This window comes from Salmo trutta, unplaced genomic scaffold, assembly GCF_901001165.1.
Source record: "Salmo trutta unplaced genomic scaffold, fSalTru1.1, whole genome shotgun sequence".
Classification (NCBI taxonomy): Eukaryota; Metazoa; Chordata; class Actinopteri; order Salmoniformes; family Salmonidae; genus Salmo; species Salmo trutta.
Window position 1 is genome coordinate 1,899,342 of NW_021822941.1, and position 25,000 is coordinate 1,924,341.

The following is a 25,000-nucleotide window of genomic DNA, read 5'->3' on the forward strand; positions in this document are numbered from 1 at the left end:
CAAAAAAATTATTGGGGCTGCCTCTCGGGCTCCCTTACCAGCCGTGTTCCCCAGTCCTCACCAGATTTCCTCCGCTGCTTGGTCCTTTTAAGGTGGGTAGTTCTGTCACATTCCTCTTCGTCAGAAGATATGTTGAAATCGCTGTCGGACAAAGTGGACCAATATGCAGCGGATTGCGTGCTCATCATCATTTATTTTAAATGTGAACACGAGGAAAAAACAATAAACAAAACTCACGACAGGAACAGTTGTAGCAGGCTAAACAAAGCAGTGCTAACATACAACTACCCCACAAGTGACAAACAAAACACACACCTACTTATAGGACTCCCAATCAGAGGCAACTAGAAACACCTGCCTCCAATGAGAGTCCAGCAACCAAATCTGCACATAGAAACTTAACCTAGAACCTACTCATACTAAAACATACACCACAAAACCCCGGAACACATAAATAACACACCCCTCTAAGCTATACACAACAACAACAAAAAAACATACAAAACAAACATACCTCTGCCACGCCCTGACCAAATAATAAAAATAATCCTCTATACTGGTCAGGACGTGACAAGAGGTAGTTCTTTACAGGAGGTTACTGTAAATCAACTGTGATTACTGGAAGCCTGTTAGAGGTAGTTCTTTACAGGAGGTTACTGTAAATCAACTGTCATTACTGGAAGGCTGTTAGAGGTATTTTTTATAGGACGCAAATGCAGGTGTGTGTGTGTGTGCGTGTCTGTGTGTGTGTGTGTGTGTGTGTGTGTGTGTGTGTGTGTGTGTGTGTTGAAGGAGTGAAGCTGACGGCAGCAGAGGAAGAGGAGTTGAAGAACAGGTGGCAGGCTGCTCTGGGACCCAGATATCAAGTGGTTGTACGTCTCATACTAATTTCTCATATTTACACATATGATCATATACTAGATTACAGTTTGTAATGACTGACGCTAACGCATGTTCCAAAGGTATATCTGTCTGTCTACTAATATTACCTCTGGCTTAGTTCAGCTATACAGAGTTCAGCTATACAGAGTACATCTATACAGAGTACAGAGTACATCTATACAGAGTACATCTATACAGAGTACACCTATACAGAGTACAGCTATACAGAGTACATCTATACAGAGTACAGCTATACAGAGTACAGCTATACAGAGTACACCTATACAGAGTACAGCTATACAGAGTACAGAGTACATCTATACAGAGTACAGCTATACAGAGTACAGCTATACAGAGTACAGAGTACAGCTATACAGAGTACAGCTATACAGAGTACACCTATACAGTTATACAGAGTACATCTATACAGAGTACAGCTATACAGAGTACAGCTATACAGAGTACATCTATACAGAGTACAGCTATACAGAGTACATCTATACAGAGTACAGCTATACAGAGTACAGCTATACAGAGTACAGAGTACATCTATACAGAGTACAGCTATACAGAGTACAGCTATACAGAGTACAGAGTACAGCTATACAGAGTACAGCTATACAGAGTACATCTATACAGAGTACAGCTATACAGAGTACAGCTATACAGAGTACACCTATACAGAGTACATCTATACAGAGTACAGCTATACAGAGTACAGCTATACAGAGTACAGATTACAGCTATACAGAGTACATCTATACAGAGTACAGCTATACAGAGTACAGCTATACAGAGTACATCTATACAGAGTACATCTATACAGATTACACCTATACAGAGTACATCTATACAGAGTACAGCTGTTCAGAGGAGAGTGTTATTAACCCCTACTCTCCCTTCGCAGGTGTGTCAGCTAGAGAGGTTCAGTGAGACCAGTGGTCTGGGCATCAGCATGGAGGCCAGGGCAGGACACCACTACCTGTGCTCCGTCTTACCTGAGGGTCCCGTGGGACAGAGCAGGAAGATACACACTGGAGACCAGATACTGGAGGTGAGACGGACTGGTTGACATCCATGCATTCATTTGTTTTTATTTGTTTTATTTCACCTTTATTTAAATAGGCCATAGTGACGAAGTAATTACAATATAGCAATTAAACACTGGAGTGGTAGATGTACAGAAGATGATCAGTCATTTGTTCATTCATTGGTTTGTTTGTTCATTGGTGTGTTCATTCGGTAATTTATTTATTAATTGGTTCATTCATTGGTTTGTTTGTTCATTGGTGTGTTCATTCGGTAATTTATTTATTAATTTGTTCATTCATTGGTTTGTTCATTCATTGGTGTGTTCATTCGGTAATTTATTTATTAATTGGTTCATTCATTTGGTTTGTTAATTAAATAATTTGTTCTTTAATTCACTGCTTTGTTCATTCATTCATTTGTTTATTCATTCATGTATTCATCCATCCACCCATCAAATGGAATATTGACCCTGTTATGCTATGATGTAGCTACATACAGTACATTCAACATGTTTGCTGACCAGACTAGCTTCTCTCTTCTCCCAGGCGAATGGTATCCCTCTGATAGGAGAGACTCACAGAGAGGTGATCAGCATTCTGAGAGAGCTGCCTCTGTGTGTTTGTATGGTGTGCTGCCGCATCGTACCCCCACAGCTACGGGACAGTGACCACGATGATGATGATGAAGATGTACAGCTCCCTCTCAAAGAGCTACTGGCTGAGTTCAATGGCAAGGTAGAGAGGGATGGGGAGGAGGGATGGGGAGGAGGGGGGATGGAGGGATGGGGTGATGGAGGGGGGATGGAGGGATGGGGAACTGGAGGGCAGATGGAGTGGAGATGGAGAGATGGGGTTATGGAGGGATATGGAGATGGAGGGATATGGAGATGGAGAGATGGGGTTATGGAGGGATATGGAGATGGAGGGATGGGGATATGGAGGGATATGGAAATGGAGGGATGGGGATATGGAGGGATATGGAGATGGAGGGATATGGAGATGGAGGTATGGGGATATGGAGATGGAGGGATATGGAGATGGAGGGATGGGGATATGGAGGGATATGGAGATGGAGGGATATGGAGGGATATGGAGATGGAGGGATATGGAGATGAAGGGATGGGGATATGGAGGGATATGGAGATGGAGGGATGGGATATGGAGATGGAGGGATATGGAGATGGAGGGATGGGAATATGGAGGGATATGGAGATGGAGGGATATGGAGATGGAGGGATGGGGATATGGAGATGGAGGGATGGGGATATGGAGATGGAGGGATAGGGATATGGAGGGATATGGAGATGGAGGGATGGGATATGGAGATGGAGGGATATGGAGATGGAGGGATGGGAATATGGAGGGATATGGAGATGGAGGGATATGGAGATGGAGGGATGGGGATATGGAGATGGAGGGATGGGGATATGGAGATGGAGGGATATGGAGATGGAGGGATGGGAATATGGAGGGATATGGAGATGGAGGGATATGGAGATGGAGGGGATATGGAAATGGAGGGATATGGAAATGGAGGGATGGGGATATGGAGGGATATTGAGATGGAGGGATGGGATATGGAGATGGAGGGATATGGAGATGGAGGGATATGGAGATGGAGGGATATGGAAATAGAGGGATGGGGATATGAAGGGATATGGAGATGGAGGGATGTGGAGATGGAGGGATGGGGATATGGAGATGGAGGGATATGGAGATGGAGGTATGGGGATATGGAGGGATATGGAGATGGAGGGATATGGAGGGATATGGAGGGATATGGAGATGGAGGGATATGGAGGGATATGGAGGGATATGGAGATGGGAGGGATGGGATATGGAGATGGAGGGATATGGAGATGGAGGTATGGGGATATGGAGGGATATGGAGATGGAGGGATATGGAGGTATATGGAGATGGAGAGATGGGGATATGGAGATGGAGGGATATGGAGATGGAGGGATATGGAAATAGAGGGATGGGGATATGGAGGGATATGGAGATGGAGGGATGGGGAGATGGAGGGATATGGAAATAGAGGGATGGGGATATGGAGGGATATGGAGATGGAGGGATGGGGATATGGAGGGATATGGAGAGATATGGAAATAGAGGGATGGGGATATGGAGGGATATGGAGATGGAGGGATGGGGATATGGAGATGGAGGGATGGGGATATGAAGGGATATGGAGGGATATGGAGGGATGGGGATATGAAGGGATATGGAGATGGAGGGATATGGAGATGGAGGGATATGGAGATGGAGGGATGGGGATATGAAGGGATATGGACATGGAGGGATGGGATATGGAGATGGAGGGATATGGAGATGGAGGGATGGGGATATGGAGGGATATGGAGATAGAGGGATATGGAGATGGAGGGATGGGGATATGGAGGGAGATGGAGGGATATGGAGATGGAGGGATGGGGAGATGGAGGGATATGGAGATGGAGGGATGGGGAGATGGTGTCAGACATATTGGTGGGGTCAATCCAATCCCTTTGAATCCATTAGGCGGAGTGATCAAGTGTACACTATTTCTGGGAGAAGGGTGGAAACATAGTCAATCAGACTGCAGCCGGGGTGTCAAATGAGATGTGCCCTAACTCTCTCTCTCTCCTCTCCCAGTCCCAGTATGACCAGCCCTGCTGTCTACTTCCTGGTTGTAACAACATGGATTGTGGGAGTCGTGGTTTTAATAAGCCTGTGTCTCCTCCTCTGGCCATGTGGGAGAGAGACAGTCAGGTGATAGAGCTGGTGAAGGGAGAGGAAGGCCTGGGATTCAGCATCCTAGACTACCAGGTAAGACTGTGGTGCATCTCAATGGTCTAACGTAGCTTCCTATTCTCCTCTCTTTCAACTGGTTTGGGCCACTAGTAATGTAGACCAGGAGACGAGGACAGGATGGTGGGCCAAAGAGTGGATCCTTTGGAAAGACAATAAAAGAAAGATGAATTGGGAGGCAAAACAATTCTAGTCTCTTCTTTCTATTGGATTTCCCTTTTGGAGGACATGACCTGTGAACTGCTGTTCACGTGTTTCTTATGTTGTCCCTCTCCAGGACCCAGAGGATGACTCTAAGACTGTTCTGGTAATCCGCTCCCTGGTCCCCGGTGGCGTGGCCGACTCAGACGGACGCCTGCTGCCAGGTGACCGGCTCATGTCCGTCAACGACGTGGACCTGGTCAGATCAACGCTGGAGCGCGCCGTGCACGTCCTCAAAACCACCGGCTACGGGGTCGTGCGCATCGGCGTCGCCAAGCCGCTGCCGGTACGACAGTAACCCAAAACACTCTAACACTGTATACTGGAGCTACAACAGGGCTGGCCCACCCTCCTCCTGTATGCTATGGGTGGCCCACCCTCCTCCTGTATACTAGGGGTGGCCCACCCTCCTCCTGTATACTAGGGGTGGGGGTGGCCCACCCTCCTCCTGTATACTATGGGTGGCCCACCCTCCTCTTGTATACTATGGGTGGCCCACCCTCCTCCTGTATACTAGGGGTGGCCCACCCTCCTCCTGTATACTAGGGGTGGCCCACCCTCCTCCTGTATACTAGGGGTGGCCCACCCTCCTCCTGTATACTATGGGTGGCCCACCCTCCTCCTGTATACTATGGGTGGCCCACCCTCCTCCTGTATACTATGGGTGGCCCACCCTCCTCCTGTATACTAGGGGTGGCCCACCTCCTCCTGTATACTAGGGGTGGCCCACCCCACCCCCCTCCTATTTACTGGAACAGGGGTGGCCCACCTTCCTCCTGGATAGCTACCACTATAAAACAACAATGAGAGTCATTTATTTCTAACTACAGTGGGTTTTTAAGAAAGAGAATAGCCAAACAACAAATTTTGCCATCAGTCACACAGTCAAATTAGTAGTAGTTTGACACTTTTGTCTAAGACAATACTGCTCTTCTACCACCTATCACCATAACACAGTCAATACATGTAGTTTACCACCATAACACAGTCAATACATGTAGTTTACCACCATAACACAGTCAATTCATGTAGTTCACCACCATAACACAGTCAATACATGTAGTTACCACCATAACACAGTCAATACATGTAGTTTATATCTATCACCATAACACAGTCAATACATGTAGTTTATATCTACCACCATAACACAGTCAATACATGTAGTTTATATCTACCACTATAACACAGTCAATACATGTAGTTTATATCTACCACCATAACACAGTCAATACATGTAGTTTACCACTATAACACAGTCAATACATATAGTTTATATCTACCACCATAACACAGTCAATACATGTAGTTCACCACCATAACACAGTCAATACATGTAGTTTACCACTATAACACAGTCAATACATATAGTTTATATCTACCACCATAACACAGTCAATACATGTAGTTCACCACCATAACACAGTCAATACATGTAGTTTACCACCATAACACAGTCAATACATGTAGTTTACCACCATAACACAGTCAATACATGTAGTTTATATCTACTACCATAACACAGTCAATACATGTAGTTTATTTCTGACCACAGTGTGTTGTAACTCTTGTTGTTGCCTGTGTCTTAGTAACAGTAGGGCATCAGAGAGAGCCTCTTGTTACAAGCCTGCTGAATATTTCATGGTGTTGAGAAATGAACACAATGCCTGACCACACTACTAGAGAGAGAAAGGGGAGGAGAGAGAGAGAGAGTTGGAGAGAGAGACTAGAAAGAGAGAAGGAAAGGTAGGTGAGGAGGAGGTGAAAGAGAGAGACAGGTAGAGAGAGAAAGAGAGAGATAGAGTGTCCAATTCTCCCATTCACAACTCTCTTTACCCTGTTAGCTTCGATGCTAATTCGGTCAGACCAGAACTCTATCGGGTCTATATTCTTCTCCGTTTCCTACAGACCCTGTCCACCTCTGACCCTCCACCTTTGACCTTTCACGTATCCCTCAGATCGAGTGTTGTGTCCTGGAGTCCATCCCAGAGTCATCAAGGTCGTCCAGAGACGAGACCCAGTCGTTATCGAGAGATGAGAAGGATACTCTCTACTCGGCTGGGATGCTAGCCTCCTCCTCACAGCAGGCGCATGCTAACAGCTACGGCTCACAGCAGAGGAACAGCCAACCGTTCTGCACGCTGAAGGTAAGAAGCCTTCCTAACAGTCAAGTGACATCAACACCTCAGGGTTAGCTTTGTTAGTCTACTGTAAGGACCGAAATAACTTGGAACAAGAAGCGGCGCTCACAATGCTAACTCTAGAAAGTATTTTTTGCTTTATTAGTGTAATAATGAATCGAAATCATGTGGAAATGATAGTGAACAACAAACTGTAGCTGACTAAAGAGAAAAACAAGACACAGTGGCTGTATGCTAAATCAATGGTGGTTATATGCTAAAGCTACAGTGGTTATATGCTAAAGCTACAGTGGTTATATGCTAAAGCTACAGTGGTTATATGCTAAATCAACAATGGTTATATGCTAAATCAACGGTGGTTATATGCTAAATCAACAGTGGTTATATGCTAAAGCTACAGTGGTTATATGCTAAATCAACAGTGGTTATATGCTAAAGCTACAGCGGAGTGGTTATATGCTAAAGCTACAGTGGTTATATGCTAAATCAACAGTGGTTATATGCTAAAGCTACAGTGGTTATATGCTAAATCAACAATGGTTATATGCTAAAGCTACAGTGGTTATATGCTAAATCAACAGTGGTTATATGCTAAAGCTACAGTGGTTATATGCTAAGTCAACAGTGGTTATATGCTAAAGCTACAGTGGAGTGGTTATATGCTAAAGCTACAGTGGTTATATGCTAAATCAACAGTGGTTATATGCTAAAGCTACAGTGGTTATATGCTAAAGCAACAGTGGTTATATGCTAAAGCTACAGTGGTTATATGCTAAAGCAACAGTGGTTATATGCTAAAGCTACAGTGGTTATATGCTAAAGCTACAGTGGTTATATGCTAAAGCAACAGTGGCTATATGCTAAATCAACAGTGGTTAGATGCTAAATCAACAGTGGCCGTATGCTAAAGCTACAGTGGTTATATGCTAAAGCTACAGTGGTTATATGCTAAAGCAACAGTGGTTATATGCTAAAGCTACAGTGGTTATATGCTAAAGCTACAGTGGTTATATGCTAAAGCTACAGTGGTTATATGCTAAAGCTACAGTGGTTATATGCTAAAGCAACAGTGGTTATATGCTAAAGCTACAGTGGTTATATGCTAAAGCTACAGTGGTCGTATGCTAAAGCAACAGTGGTTATATGCTAAAGCTACAGTGGTTATATGCTAAAGCTACAGTGGTCGTATGCTAAAGCAACAGTGGTTATATGCTAAAGCTACAGTGGTTATATGCTAAAGCTACAGTGGCCGTATGCTAAAGCAACAGTGGTTATATGCTAAACGCAGGCAGCCATCTCACTCTCTGGAGCAATAGTCACAGCTCAGCTAACTGTTTGCTACAGAATAAGTTATCCAGTCAAACAAATGGAAAGATATGAGTCAAGTGTGTAAATAGGAACTAGTCAACCTAGGTTATGTTTTTATCCTCTAACCCTTAGAGAAGTGGCCTATTCCAAATTGTTTATACTTCAGTAAATATTGTTCATTCTGCCATACTCGTTTCCTGTATCATACTGACCTGTAGACATGTCACTGTTCCCTCTATAGGTTCCTGTATCATACTGACCTGTAGATACATCACTGCTCCCTCTATAGGTTCCTGTATCATACTGACCTGTAGATACATCACTGTTCTCTCTATAGGTTCCTGTATCATACTGACCTGTAGATACATCACTGTTCCCTCTATAGGTTCCTGTATCATACTGACCTGTAGATACATCACTGTTCCCTCTATAGGTTCCTGTATCATACTGACCTGTAGATACATCACTGTTCCCTCTATAGGTTCCTGTATCATACTGACCTGTAGATACATCACTGTTCCCTCTATAGGTTCCTGTATCATACTGACCTGTAGATACATCACTGTTCTCTCTATAGTTTCCTGTATCATACTGACCTGTAGATACATCACTGTTCTCTCTATAGTTTCCTGTATCATACTGACCTGTAGATACATCACTGTTCCCTCTATAGGTTCCTGTGTCATACTGACCTGTAGATACATCACTGTTCCCTCTATAGGTTCCTGTGTCGTACTGACCTGTAGATATGTCACTGTCAGTGAGGGTCAGAGAAATTGCTAGTTTATTTCTCGTGTTTAGAGTCATTGGGCCAGCTGGATCAGTGTCATTGGGCCACCTGAATCAGTGTCATTGGGCGAGGCTCAGAGAAAGTGCTAGTTTATTTCTCGTGTTTAGAGTCATTGGGCCAGCTGGATCAGTGTCATTGGGCGAGGCTCAGAGAAAGTGTTAGTTTATTTCTCGTGTTTAGAGTCATTGGGCCAGCTGGATCATTGTCATTGGGCCAGCTGGATCAGTGTCATTGGGCCAGCTGGATCAGTGTCATTGGGCCAGCTGGATCAGTGTCATTGGGCGAGGCTCAGAGAAAGTGTTAGTTTATTTCTCGTGTTTAGAGTCATTGGGCCAGCTGGATCATTGTCATTGGGCCAGCTGGATCATTGTCATTGGGCCAGCTGGATCATTGTCATTGGGCCAGCTGGATCAGTTTCATTGGGCCAGCTGGATCAGTGTCATTGGGCCAGCTGGATCAGTGTCATTGGGCCAGCTGGATCAGTGTCATTGGGCCAGCTGGATCAGTGTCATTGGGCGAGGCTCAGAGAAAGTGCTAGTTAGTGCCTAGTGTCTTCTTCATTGTGAGGATGTTACAATCATTCACTGTCCGACATTAAATCACTCAGCAGGTTTTTAGTTTCGACTTTCTCTTAAATGACACTGAATCAGCCAGTGCTTCAGTCAAACGTTAAGGTTCCCAGTGTTTATTATGGGAACATGCTGCCATACACCTGTTCTAAGTTCAACACAGAAGCTCTCTTGGTGTCCTAACTATTCTTTCTTTTCTTCAATTTAAAGTTTTATTAAGTTTTCTGGTTTTTCGATCAACCAACAAAACACATTCCACACTCACAGATGTGACAGACTTAAAAAACGAATAATGTTTTTTTTTTTATAATAATAGTAATAATAAAAATACAAAAATAACAATAATAATAAATTAAAAAAAATATGTAAATATATATATAAAACCTTGTAGCAGCACTATCAGGGTTATTATTAGCTATTTCCAGCCTTAGCTAAGACGACGAGCAAATAATTTGTTTTTAGTTTTTACAGCACCTTACACAACATGTATCTGCTCATTTCCCTAATCACCCCATTCACTCTGTCCAATATGAAATATAGTTGAGTAGTGGAGACCAGAGTCTATCAAACTTGGGCTGTCTCTTGCGGAGGTCATAAGTGAGCTTTTCAAGAGGGAGAAAGTCAACAATCTGGTCGATCCACATTTTAAATGTAGGTGAGGTATTAGAGTCCCACAATAGAAGAATACATTTCTAGCAAATGTTCTCTGTCAGGATCAAGAACAAAGTCCTGCTGGGCATTAAGAAGATAGAGACACGGGGTCATATCAAACTGTACATCTAGTATTTCCTGTGCAGCAGTATGTATAGATTGCCAGATTTTGGCAATCTCTCTACAGCTCCAAAATACATGCATATAGGTTCCACTTTCAGAGGTACATCTTTTACAGTTAGGAGAAATGTCAGTTTTTATTCTGTGGAGTCTCGTTGGAGTGTAATAACATGTGTACTTAGCTTCTTTCATTTCTACATTAGTAGAGGATCAGTATACCCTGTCCTCCGCCCACAATGCATCACTGGTCCCTAACTATTCTAAACAGCTTGTAGGCCTGCTACCTTCATTCATCCGTTTATGCTTCGTTTTCTCCAGTCATCCATCAGTTCATCCATCCTTCCATTCATTGATTGATTTATCCCTTATTTTCTTTTATCTTCCTCAGGACGAGAAACCTCCGCGTCATTGTTCCAGCAGCAACATGGAGGACGGCGATAAGCTCCTGGCCCCGCACCCTTCTTTCGGCAGCCATTTTGAGAGGACAATCACTGTTGTCAGGGGCAACCGTAGCCTTGGTATGTTATCAGTGTTTTTCATTGTGGCGGGGTGTCTGTGTGTGTACATCGTCGGCACGGCGATACTGGGCGGAGAGGAGGAGAAGCTGATAATCGAGGGAAGTCAAAGATTTTTTCAGGAGTTGAGGTGAATAGTGGTGTTTCATAAGGGAATATCTGTAAAGGCTTATTTCATTTATAAAGCCGTATTGAATTCAATCAAATTGAAAAGGTGAGAGAAAGAGAGAGAGAACAGAGAGGAAGAAAGTTGACTAGCACTTTTTATTACGGGCACCATAGAAAACCCATGTCGATGACTGTGAAAGAGACAGTGGACCTCTGTTAAGAAAACCCATGTCGATGACTGTGAAAGAGACAGTGGACCTCTGTTAAGAAAACCCATGTTGATGACTGTGAAAGAGACAGTGGACCTCTGTTAAGAAAACCCATGTCGATGACTGTGAAAGAGACAGTGGACCTCTGTTAAGAAAACCCATGTCGATGACTGTGAAAGAGACAGTGGACCTCTGTTAAGAAAACCCATGTCGATGACTGTGAAAGAGACAGTGGACCTCTGTTAAGAAAACCCATGTCGATGACTGTGAAAGAGACAGTGGACCTCTATTTAGTTTTTTAAAACGTAACCTTTATTTCACTAGGCTACTGGGGAACAGTGGGTTAACTGCCTTGTTCAGGGGCAGAATGACAGATTTTTACCTTTGTCAGCTCGGGGATTCAATCCAGCAACCTTTCCGGTTACTGGCCCAACGCTCTAACCACTAGGCTACCTGCCTCCCCAATTACATCACTTTGTCATCGTCACTTTAATGACAGGAAGGCCAGTGACAACAACACTGTCTTTCAGTAGCAGTACATAAAGAGTTTATCTCTAGGTTTGTCAGCAACATGGTAGGATTATATTCATGTTATTTATTTGGTTATTTGTCACTTTAGAGAAGTTAGTTTCCAGACTGTGGAATACATTTTTGAATGTAGCAAACTTTTGCAGTGTAGTTTGGCTACTTTACTTTGTTTGATCATTCAGACCCAGAATGCTTTGCGAAATGATTTTGGTCCATTGGGACTACAGAATGTTGTGAGCATTTTGTTGTTATTTTATCACTAAAATGTGTTTATAATTATTACCTTGCCTGATACCTTACCAACATTAGATGTTCAAAATTACACCAAAGAGATATATATATATATATATATATATATATATATATTCAGTGGGGGAAAAAAGTATTTGATCCCCTGCTGATTTTGTACGTTTGCCCACTGACAAAGAAAGGATCAGTCTATAATTTTAATAGTAGGTTTATTTGAACAGTGAGAGACAGAATAACAACAAAAAATCCTGAAAAACACGTAAAAAATGTTATAGAATGATTTGCATTTTAATGAGGGAAATAAGTATTTGACCCCTCTGCAAAACATGACTTAGTACTTGGTGGCAAAACCCTTGTTGGCAATCACAGAGGTCAGACGTTTCTTGTAGTTGGCCACCAGGTTTGCACACATCTCAGGAGGGATTTTGTCCCACTCCTCTTTGCAGATCTTCTCCAAGTCATTAAGGTTTCGAGGCTGATGTTTGACAACTCGAACCTTCAGCTCCCTCCACAGATTTACTATGGGATTAAGGTCTGGAGACTGGCTAGGCCACTCCAGGACCTTAATGTGCTTCTTCTTGAGCCACTCCTTTGTTGCCTTGGCCGTGTATTTTGGGTCATTGTCATGCTGGAATACCCATCCACGACCCATTTTCAATGCCCTGGCTGAGGGAAGGATGTTCTCACCCAAGATTTGACGGTACATGGCCCCGTCCATCGTCCCTTTGATGCGGTGAAGTTGTCCTGTCCCCTTAGCAGAAAAACACCCCCAATGCATAAAGTTTCCACCTCCATGTTTGACGGTGGGGATGGTGTTCTTGGGGTCATAGGCAGCATTCCTCCTCCTCCAAACACGGCGAGTTGAGTTGATGTCAAAGAGCTCCATTTTGGTCTCATCTGACCACAACACTTTCACCCAGTTGTCCTCTGAATCATTCAGATGTTCATTGGCAAACTTCAGACGGGCATGTATATGTGCTTTCTTGAGCAGGGGGACCTTGCGTGCGCTGCAGGATTTCAGTCCTTCACGGCGTAGTGTGTTACCAATTGTTTTCTTGGTGACTATGGTCCCAGCTGCCTTGAGATCATTGACAAGATCCTCCCGTGTAGTTCTGGGCTGATTCCTCACCGTTCTCATGATCATTGCATCTCCACGAGGTGAGATCTTGCATGGAGCCCCAGGCCGAGGGATATTGACAGTTCTTTTGTGTTTCTTCCATTTGCGAATAATCGCACCAAATGTTGTCACCTTCTCACCAAGCTGCTTGACGATGGTCTTGTAGCCCATTCCAGCCTTGTGTAGGTCTACAATCTTGTCCCTGACATCCTTGGAGAGCTCTTTGGTCTTGGCCATGGTGGAGAGTTTGGAATCTGATTGATTGACTGCTTCTGTGGACAGGTGTCTTTTATACAGGTAACAAGCTGTGGTTAGGAGCACTCCCTTTAAGAGTGTGTTCCTAATCTCAGCTCGTTACCTGTATAAAAGATACCTGGGAGCCAGAAATCTTTCTGATTGAGAGGGGGTCAAATACTTATTTCCCTCAATAAAATGCAAATCAATTTATAACATTTCTGACATGCGTTTTTCTGGATTTTTTTGTTGTTATTCTGTCTCTCACTGTTCAAATAAACCTACCATTAAAATTATAGATTGATCATTTCTTTGTCAGTGGGTAACGTACAAAATCAGCAGGGGATCAAATACTTTTTTCCCCCACTGTATCTTACTGTACTGTGTATGGTATGCTTTGTCAGTTTTGTTTGAACATGTGTTTTTTTGTGAACTCACCTTTTTGGTGAGAACACACGTGAGAAAGTTGTGAGAGATTTGTGAGAATCATCATTTGTGAGAATACGTGTATTTTTTTGTTAGGACCCATCGTTTGTTAGAACACAAATTTGTGAGAAGACCCGTTTTATGTGAACGTCTCATTTGTTTTTAACACATAGTTTGTTAAAAAAAAGAGATGGCTGTGTGTGAGAACATGTGTAAGTCTGTGACGTTTTGTTTCTTGCCTTGGGGAATGCATGCGGTATTGTTTCATATAGCTCGTTTTGTTTGCGAGCGATAAAGGCAAATGCATGGCACTTTAGTTCATGTTCGTTTGAGACAGTTTCTTCACAAATACGTGAAACTGCTTTTTCATTTCTTTGTTTCTGTCTTTGTGGTCTTTGTGGATTCTTACTAGCATATTTATTAACTGGGTTGTCGAAAAATGTCTGTCTTTAGGAAAACCAACAGACAAAGTAAGCAGTTAAACGATGATAGTTAATGTGATATTGTATTACTCTATGTTACCTATATATATATATATATATGTGTACAGTTGCTGTGAAGGGAAGTGCTGTCTGTTCGTGTACCTGGTTCTCCAGCTCTGCTGGGTTATTTTCACTGTAGTTTCTCTCAGAGGTCTATAACTGTGATCGTCTGTGTGGCTGTAACCCATATGCACTATGATTGTATTGTAATTTGAATGTAATGCGAAAATCAATAAACTATATATTTTAAACATACATAAAACTTTGTTTTGAAAGTCATTTATTTTTGATCTACCTTCAAATTGTGTACGCTCATAGTGTGGTGGTGTAGTCCCTCATAGTGTGGTGGTGTAGTCCCTCATAGTGTGGTGGTGTAGTCCCTCATAGTGTGGTGGTGTAGTCCCTCATAGTGTGGTGGTGTAGTCCCTCATAGTGTGGTGGTGTAGTCCCTCATAGTGTGGTGGTGTAGTCCCTCATAGTGTGGTGGTGTAGTCCCTCATAGTGTGGTGGTGTAGTCCCTCATAGTGTGGTGGTGTAGTCCCTCATAGTGTGGTGGTGTAGTCCCTCATAGTGTGGTGGTGTAGTCCCTCATAGTGTGGTGGTGTAGTCCCTCATAGTGTGGTGGTGTAGTCCCTTGCTGGAGATGTGGCCTGACTAGTGTGTAGTCCTAATGCACTCCTCCGCAAGTGTGTGTGTGTGTGTGTGTGTGTGTGTGTGTGTGTGTGTGTGTGTGTGTGTGTGTGTGTGTGTGTGTGTGTGTGTGTGTGTGTGTGTGTGTGTGCAGGCTAGCCTGCTGTCGTCTGTCAGTTTTGGCATTAGTTCAATTTTGGGGGTTAACCCACCAGTCACCTGTTTCCCCACCTCCACCCTGTATATGTGTGTGTGTGTGTGTGTGTGTGTGTGTGTGTGTGTGTGTGTGTGTGTGTGTGTGTGTGTGTCTGTCTGTGAGCGTGGACGGATGGGGGATGTGTGTGTCCTTGTACAACTAGTTGGCCCCAATTCAATCAGATAAAGAGAAACCCCACTGTGGAGTCACTCAGAACATTATCTCTGTTATTGGAGGAGAAACCCCACTGTGGGGTCACTCAGAACATTATCTCTGTTATTGGAGGAGAAACCCCACTGTGGGGTCACTCAGAACATTATCTCTGTTATTGGAGGAGAAACCCCACTGTGGGGTCACTCAGAACATTATCTCTGTTATTGGAGGAGAAACCCCACTGTGGGGTCACTCAGAACATTATCTCTGTTATTGGAGGAGAAACCCCACTGTGGGGTCACTCAGAACATTATCTCTGTTATTGGAGGAGAAACCCCACTGTGGGGTCACTCAGAACATTATCTCTGTTATTGGAGGAGAAACCCCACTGTGGGGTCACTCGGAACATTATCTCTGTTATTGGAGGAGAAACCCCACTGTGGGGTCACTCGGAACATTATCTCTGTTATTGGAGGAGAAACCCCACTGTGGGGTCACTCGGAACATTATCTCTGTTATTGGAGGAGAAACCCCACTGTGGGGTCACTCGGAACATTATCTCTGTTATTGGAGGAGAAACCCCACTGTGGGGTCACTCGGAACATTATCTCTGTTATTGGAGGAGAAACCCCACTGTGGGGTCACTCGGAACATTATCTCTGTTATTGGAGGAGAAACCCCACTGTGGGGTCACTCGGAACATTACCTCTGTTATTGGAGGAGAAACCCCACTGTGGGGTCACTCGGAACATTACCTCTGTTATTGGAGGAGAAACCCCACTGTGGGGTCACTCAGAACATTATCTCTGTTATTGGAGGAGAAACCCCACTGTGGGGTCACTCAGAACATTATCTCTGTTATTGGAGGAGAAACCCCACTGTGGGGTCACTCAGAACATTATCTCTGTTATTGGAGGAGAAACCCCACTGTGGGGTCACTCAGAACATTATCTCTGTTATTGGAGGAGAAACCCCACTGTGGGGTCACTCAGAACATTATCTCTGTTATTGGAGGAGAAACCCCACTGTGGGGTCACTCAGAACATTATCTCTGTTATTGGAGGAGAAACCCCACTGTGGGGTCACTCAGAACATTATCTCTGTTATTGGAGGAGAAACCCCACTGTGGGGTCACTCAGAACATTATCTCTGTTATTGGAGGAGAAACCCCACTGTGGGGTCACTCAGAACATTATCTCTGTTATTGGAGGAGAAACCCCACTGTGGGGTCACTCAGAACATTACCTTTGTTATTTGCTGTGTTAAAACATTGAGATTATTATTAGAGTGTGACTACAGGTATATGTGTGTTGTAGTGGGACTACAGGTATATGTGTGTGTTGAGGTGTGACTACAGGTATATGTGTGTGTTGTAGTGTGACTACAGGTATATGTGTGTGTTGTAGTGTGACTACAGGTATATGTGTGTTGAGGTGTGACTACAGGTATATGTGTGTGTTGAGGTGTGACTACAGGTATATGTGTGTGTTGTAGTGTGACTACAGGTATATGCGTGTTGAGGTGTGACTACAGGTATATGTGTGTTGAGGTGTGACTACAGGTATATGTGTGTTGGAGTGTGACTACAGGTATATGTGTGTGTTGTAGTGTGACTACAGGTATATGTGTGTTGAGGTGTGACTACAGGTATATGTGTGTTGGAGTGTGACTACAGGTATATGCGTGTTGAGGTGTGACTACAGGTATATGTGTGTGTTGTAGTGTGACTACAGGTATATGTGTGTGTTGTAGTGTGACTACAGGTATATGTGTGTGTTGTAGTGTGACTACAGGTATATGTGTGTGTTGTAGTGTGACTACAGGTATATGTGTGTGTTGTAGTGTGACTACAGGTATATGTGTGTGTTGGAGTGTGACTACAGGTATATGTGTGTGTTGTAGTGTGACTACAGGTATATGCGTGTGTTGTAGTGTGACTACAGGTATATGCGTGTGTTTTAACAGGTATGACAGTGAGTGCTATAAAGGACGGCTCAGGGATGTTGATCCGGTCAGTGATCCGGGGAGGGTCAGTCAGTCAGGATGGGAGGCTGGGTGTAGGAGACACTATCCTGGCTGTGAACGGAGTTCCCACCACCAACCTGACCAACGCTATGTGTAGAGCCCTGCTGAGGAGACACTCTGTTACGGAGCCAGATATGAGGTACGACACACACACACCTATAGGCTTCTGTATATACAAACATTCACACCAACCACCAACCTGACCAACGCTATGTGTAGAGCCCTGCTGAGGAGAAACTCTGTTACAGAGCCAGATATGAGGTACGACACACACACACCTACAGGCTACTGTATATACAAACATTCACACCGACCACCAACCTGACCTGACCAACCCTGTGCCTGGAGCCGTGGTACAGAGGCATTCTGTTATAGGTCCACATATGACTTGACCAGGACACACCCTCAGAACCACAACTCTGAATCCAAACTCTCCTGTCTTTCCTAGTACTTTAATATCCAGTATCCTTTAATATCCAGTATCCTTTAATATCCAGTATCCTTTAATATCCAGTATCCTTTAATATCCAGTATTCTGTAATGTTCAGTATCATTTAATGTCCAGTATCCTTTAATATCCAGTATCCTTTAATATCCAGTATCCTTTAATATCCATATCCAGTATCCTTTAATATCCAGTATCCTTTAATATCCAGTATCCTTTAATATCCATATCCAGTATCCTTTAATATCCAGTATCCTTTAATGTTCAGTATCCTTTAATATCCAGCATCCTTTAATATCCAGTATCCTTTAATATCCATATCCAGTATCATTTAATATCCAGTATCCTTTAATGTCCAGTATTCTGTAATGTTCAGTATCATTTAATATCCAGTATCCTTTAATGTCCAGTATTCTGTAATGTTCAGTATCATTTAATATCCAGTATCTACATTTTATGTACGTTTGAATTCTCCTTCCGCTGATCAGAGCTGCTGTTATGAGTTAGTATAGCTGAATGTATTATAATCACACAGGTCTGTGTTGTCCGTTGTCGTTAAATTAGTATAGCTGAATGTATTATAATCACACAGGCATCTGCTGACCCTCATTCAACACATCATCATTGCAGTATGTTTGTAATAACAGCTCCAACACATCATCATTGCAGTATGTTTGTAATAACAGCTCCAACACATCATCATTGCAGTATGTTTGTAATAACAGCTCCAACACATCATCATTGCAGTATGTTTGTAATAACAGCTCCATCATCATTGCAGTATGTTTGTAATAACAGCTCCAACACATCATCATTGCAGTATGTTTGTAATAACAGCTCCATCATCATTGCAGTATGTTTGTAATAACAGCTCCAACACATCATCATTGCAGTATGTTTGTAATAACAGCTCCAACACATCATCATTGCAGTATGTTTGTAATAACAGCTCCAACACATCATCATTGCAGTATGTTTGTAATAACACCTCCAACACATCATCATTGCAGTATGTTTGTAATAACAGCTCCAACACATCATCATTGCAGTATGTTTGTAATAACAGCTCCATCATCATTGCAGTATGTTTGTAATAACAGCTCCAACACATCATCATTGCAGTATGTTTGTAATAACAGCTCCAACACATCATCATTGCAGTATGTTTGTAATAACAGCTCCATCATCCTTGCAGTATGTTTGTAATAACAGCTCCAACACATCATCATTGCAGTATGTTTGTAATAACAGCTCCAACACATCATCATTGCAGTATGTTTGTAATAACAGCTCCATCATCATTGCAGTATGTTTGTAATAACAGCTCCAACACATCATCATTGCAGTATGTTTTCTAATGACAGCTTCATGACAGCTTCATTATTTTCTAGTTTTTAACTATCTTAGGACATTTGTCTAAATGACACAAACACAGACACATACCTACATTAACTACGTCTCTCTCTATCAACTCACTAGCTCACCTCTCTCTCTTTCTCTCTCTCTCTTTCTCTCTCTCTCTTTCTCTCTCTTTATCTCTCTCTCTCTTTCTCTCTCTCTTTATTTCTCTCTCACCTTTCACTCCACAGTGTGACATTCATCCCCTCCTCTCTGGTAGAGGAGCACCGTGCCTCCATGGCCCAGCAGCCTCTGTCATCCATCATGGTGGACGGCCCCTCACCCTGCCCCCTGACCCCTTCCCCTACCCCTCCTGGAGGTCTGACCCCCTCCCCTACCCCTCCTGGAGGTCCGACCCATTCCCCTACCCCTCCTGGAGGTCTCACCCCCTCCCCTACCCCTCCTGGAGGTCCGACCCCTTCCCCTACCCCCCCTGGAGGTCCAACCCCTACCCCTACCCCTCCTGGAGCCCCAGCTCCAGCCACAACAGTCCCAACTCCAGGTCCAGCTACAGCCCCAAGGCCTCAAGGCCCTTCTCTACCCAGACCTGTAGTGTCAGCTACAAGTACAGCTCCAGCCTCAACAGTCCCAACTCCAGGTCCAGCTACAGCCCCAAGGCCTCAAGGCCCTTCTCTACACAGACCTGTAGTGTCAGCTACAAGTACAGCTCCAGCCTCAACCCCAACCACAGGCCCACCCAGACCCCCACCCCCAGACAAGAGGTAAGATCCCATCTTGAAACTGTGAAACAAATAACAATAAACATAAAGCCCTTACTCCAGCCCTAACCTCAACTCTTACCCCAGCTCTCACCTCAACCCTTACCCCAGCTCTAACCTCAAGCCTTACCCCAGCTCTAACCTCAACTCTTACCCCAGCTCTAACCTCACCCCTAACCCCAGCTCTAACCTCAACCCTTACCCCAGCTCTAACCTCACCCCTAACCCCAGCTCTAACCTCACCCCTAACCCCAGCTCTAACCTCACCCCTAACCCCAGCTCTAACCTCAACTCTTACCCCAGCTCTAACCTCAACTCTTACCCCAGCTCTAACCTCAACCCTTACCCCAGCTCTAACCTCACCCCTAACCCCAGCTCTAACCTCACCCCTAACCCCAGCTCTAACCTCACCCCTAACCCCAGCTCTAACCTCAACTCTTACCCCAGCTCTAACCTCAACTCTTACCCCAGCTCTAACCTCAACCCTTACCCCAGCTCTAACCTCACCCCTAACCCCAGCTCTAACCTCACCCCTAACCCCAGCTCTAACCTCAACTCTTACCCCAGCTCTAACCTCAACCCTTACCCCAGCTCTAACCTCACCCCTAACCCCAGCTCTAACCTCACCCCTAACCCCAGCTCTAAACTCAACTCTTACCCCAGCTCTAACCTCAACTCTTACCCCAGCTCTAACCTCAACCCTTACCCCAGCTCTAACCTCACCCCTAACCCCAGCTCTAACCTCACCCCTAACCCCAGCTCTAACCTCACCCCTAACCCCAGCTCTAACCTCAACCCTTACCCCAGCTCTAACCTCACCCCTAACCCCAGCTCTAACCTCACCCCTAACCCCAGCTCTAACCTCAACTCTTACCCCAGCTCTAACCTCAACTCTTACCCCAGCTCTAACCTCAACCCTTACCCCAGCTCTAACCTCAACGCTTATCTCAGGCCTGGGATCGAACCCGGGTCTGTGGCGATGCAGTGCCTTAGACCACTGCACCACTCCGTAGGCCACAAACTGTATTTTTTTACATTCATGTGGTGTAGAAGGTTATTTTTAGACTCACCTATAGATTTCAGTACTGTGTCATGTCAGAAAAATGAATACATACTCTCTCTCCTCCCTGCTCTTGCCTGCCCCCCCTCTCCTCCCCCCTCTCTCTCGCTCTCTCTCCTCCCCCCTCTCGCCTCCCCCCTCTCTCTCTCTCGCTCTCTCTCCTCCCCCCTCCCTCTCTCTCCCTCTCTCTCCTCCCCCCCTCCCTCTCTCTCCCTCTCTTTCTCTCTGTTGCTTTCTCCGCTTTTCTCTATCTCTCCTCCACCCTCCCCCTCTCTCCTCCCCCCTCTCGCCTCGCCCCTCTCTCCTCCCCCCTCTCTCTCGCTCTCTCTCCTCCCCCTCCCCCTCTCTCTCCTCCCCCCTCTCTCTCGCTCTCTTTCCTCCCCCCTCTCGCCTCCCCCCTCTCTCTCTCGCTCTCTCTTCCTCCCCTCTCTCTTCCTCCCCTCTCTCTTCCTCCCCTCTCTCTTCCTCCCCTCTCTCTCCTTCTCTCTACCACTGCTGTAACATGTTGTAATGCTCTACACTGCTCCTTTTTACAGACTCCTGCTGGGTAGATATGGCTATCACTCAATATAATGGGCTTATTACCTCTCACACACACACACACACACACACACACACACACACACACACACACACACACACACACACACACACACACACACAGTCTACGGTGTACTTTAAACATATTCATGAGAAAATACAATTGTGCACATGAAAACACAAAAACACACACGGACACACACACATACAAAGTCTACTTTAAACATATTCATGTGAGTTCATAGACAACCACCATAAGACTGATCTGTGTGCGACACTAAACCCTGACCCAGGAACTGTCTTTCTTAAAATGTTGCTATTTCATGTTTAATCTTTACATTTTAAAACGTTTTTGGGTGGAAAATATATGTATATTTGTGTATATATACAGTACCAGTCAAAAGTTTTAGAACACCTACTCATTCAAAGGTTTTTCTTTATTTTGACTATTTTCTACATTGTAGAATAATAGTGAAGACGTCAACACTATGAAATAACACATTTGGAATCATGTAGTAACCAAAAAAGTGTTAAACAATTTAAAAAATATTTTATATTTGAGATTCTTCAAAGTAGCCACTTTGCCTTGATGACAGCTTTGCACACTCTTGGCATTCTCTCAACCAGCTTCATGAGGTAGTCACCTGGAATGCATTTTAATTAACAGGTTTGCCTTGTTAAAAGTTAATTTGTGGAATTTCTTTCCTTCTTAATGCATTTGAGCCAATCAGTTGTGTTGTGACAAGGTAGGGTTGGTATACAGAAGATATCCCTATTTGGTAAAAGACCAAGTCCATATCATGGCAAGAACAGCTCAAATAAGCAAAGAGAAACGACAGTCCATAAATGTCTATATATTTCTCTACCTATATAAATGTTAATATTGCTAAATATATCATAAGGAATAACGTTATAGGCTACAAAATATTTAAAATGAACATTTTACTGTTTTAATAAGCATGTGATCTTTTTCCCTGTAGCCTAGTCCCTAAACCTCCACCCTCACCCGTACCAACGAAGGAGAGGAGAGGTGTGGGTGGAGTGAGAGAGGAGGAGATGAAAGTGGAGAGGAAGAGAGAGGAGGAGGAGGTTAGAGAGGAAGAAGGGAGAGAGGATGAGATGTTGGGTTATCCTACAAACCTCAGCTGGGCTCAACCTAGAAGGTTAGTAACGTTGCTGTCCTTTTTTTAGTCTAGTGCTGTATTACACAGTTAATACACACACGTTGTGACACACACACACACACACTCACACACACATACGCACACACACACACACACACACATACACACACATACGCACACACACACACGCACACACACGCACACACACACACACATACACACACATACGCACACACACACACACACACGCACACATACGCACACACACACACATGCGCACGCGCACACGCACACACACACACACACACACATACGCACACACACGCACACACGCACACATACGCACACACACGCACACACACACACACAAACACATACGCACACACACACACACACACACTAACGGTTATCTTACCCTCCAGCAGTGTTGGGAGGCAAAGGGATGGGCGAAACACACACACACACCACCCCCTTCACCCTGTTTATCCCTCTTTCCCACAGCGTCTGGTTGGTCAGGCTGCCAGGTCAGTCTCTCTCTCTCTCATATTATGGCTATGTACAGGGCATTCAGAAAGTATTCAGAGCCCTTGACTTTTTCCAAAATTGCATATGTTACAGCCTTATTCTAAAATTGATAAAATTGTTTTTTCCCCCTCATCAATCTAAACACAATACCCCATAATGACATCACAATACCCCATAACGACATCACAATACCCCATAATGACATCACAATACCCCATAATGACATCACAATACCCCATAACGACGAAGCAGAAACATGTTTTTATATTTTTTAGCAAATTTCTAAAACATAAAAAAATGGAAATATCACATTTCAATAAGAATTCAGACCCTTTACTCAGTACTTTGTTGAAGCACATTTTGTAGTGATTACATCCTTGAGTCTTCCTGGGTATGACGCTACAAGCTTGGCACACCTGTATTTGGGGAGTTTCTCCCATTCTTCTCTGCAGATCCTCTCATGCGCTGTCAGGCTGGATGGCGAGCGTAGCTGCACAGCTATTTTCAGGTCTCTCCAGAGATGTTCGATCGGGTTCAAGTCCGGGTTCTGGCTGGGCCACTCAAGGACATTCAGAGACTTGTCCCATAGCCACTCCTGCGTTGTCTTGGCTGTGTGCTTAGGGTCGTTGTTCTGTTGGAAGGAGAACCTTTGCCCCAGACTGAGCGCTCTGGAGCAGGTTTTCATCAAGGATCTCTGTACTTTTCTCCGTTCATCTTTCCCTCTATCCTGACTAGTCTCCCAGTCCCTGCCATTGAAAAACATTCCCACAGCATGATGCTGCCAGCACCATGCTTCACGGATGGTGCCAGGTTTTGTCTTTACGTGATGCTTGGAATTCAGGCCAAAGAGTTCAATCTTGGTTTCATCAGAACAGAGAATCTTGTTTCTCATTGTCTGAGAGTCTTAAGGTGCCTTTTGGCAAACTCTAAGCTGGCTGTCATGTGCCTTTTACTGAGGAGTGGCTTCCGTTTGACCACTCTACCATAAAGGCCTGATTGGTGGAGTGCTGCAGAGATGATTGTCCTTCAGGAAGGTTCTCTCATATCCACAGAGGAACTCTGGTCAGGGAGATGGTCAGGGAGATGACCTCCCTGACCAAAGCCCTTCTCCTCCGATTGCTCAGTTTGGCCGGCCGGGCGGCCACCTCTAGGAAGAGTCTTGGTGCTTCCAAACTTCTTCCATTTAAGAATGATGGAGGCCACTGTGTTCTTGGGGACCTTCAATGCTGCAGACATTTTTTGGTACCCTTCCCCAGATCTGTGCCTCGACACAATCCTGTCTCGGAGCTCTACGGACAATTCCTTCGACCTCATGGCTTGGTTTTTGCTCTGACATGCACTGTCAATCTGTGGGACCTTATATAGACAGGTGTGTGCCTTTCCAAATCATGTCCAATCAATTGAATTTACCCCAGGTGGACTCCAATCAAGTTGTAGAAACATCTCAAGGATGATCAATGGAAACAGGATGCACCTGAGCTCAATTTCGAGTCTCATAGCAAAGGGTCTGAACACTTTAATTTGCAAACATTTCTAAAAACCTGTTTTCGTTTTGTCATTATGGGGTATCGTGTGTAGATTGGCAAGGTTTTTTTGTAATTTAATTAATTTTAGAATAAGTCTGTAATACTTTCCGAATACACTGTACAGTGTTGTAACGATGTACAAATAGTTACAGTACAAAAGGGAAAATATATAAACATAAATATGGATTGTATTTACAATGTTGTTTGTTCTTATCTGGTTGCCCTTTTCTTGTGGCAACAGGTCACAAATATTGCTGCTGTGATGGCACACTGTAGTATCTCACCCAAAAGATATGGGAATTTATCC

At 44.2% G+C, this 25,000-nt stretch overlaps 1 protein-coding gene across 1 annotated transcript in view; it reads left to right on the top strand.

The window, feature by feature from the left end:
* The window catches only part of LOC115187335 (multiple PDZ domain protein), a 72,370-nt gene that overhangs the window by 26,665 nt on the left and 20,705 nt on the right, over positions 1-25,000 (top strand). Inside the window, exons 9-18 of the mRNA XM_029746405.1 lie at positions 738-872; positions 1,790-1,936; positions 2,460-2,648; positions 4,549-4,722; positions 4,982-5,191; positions 6,864-7,052; positions 10,873-11,002; positions 17,297-17,495; positions 19,391-19,921; positions 22,499-22,681. Coding sequence (XP_029602265.1) covers positions 738-872; positions 1,790-1,936; positions 2,460-2,648; positions 4,549-4,722; positions 4,982-5,191; positions 6,864-7,052; positions 10,873-11,002; positions 17,297-17,495; positions 19,391-19,921; positions 22,499-22,681 — 2,087 coding nt within the window. The remainder of the gene's footprint in view (positions 1-737; positions 873-1,789; positions 1,937-2,459; positions 2,649-4,548; positions 4,723-4,981; positions 5,192-6,863; positions 7,053-10,872; positions 11,003-17,296; positions 17,496-19,390; positions 19,922-22,498; positions 22,682-25,000) is intronic.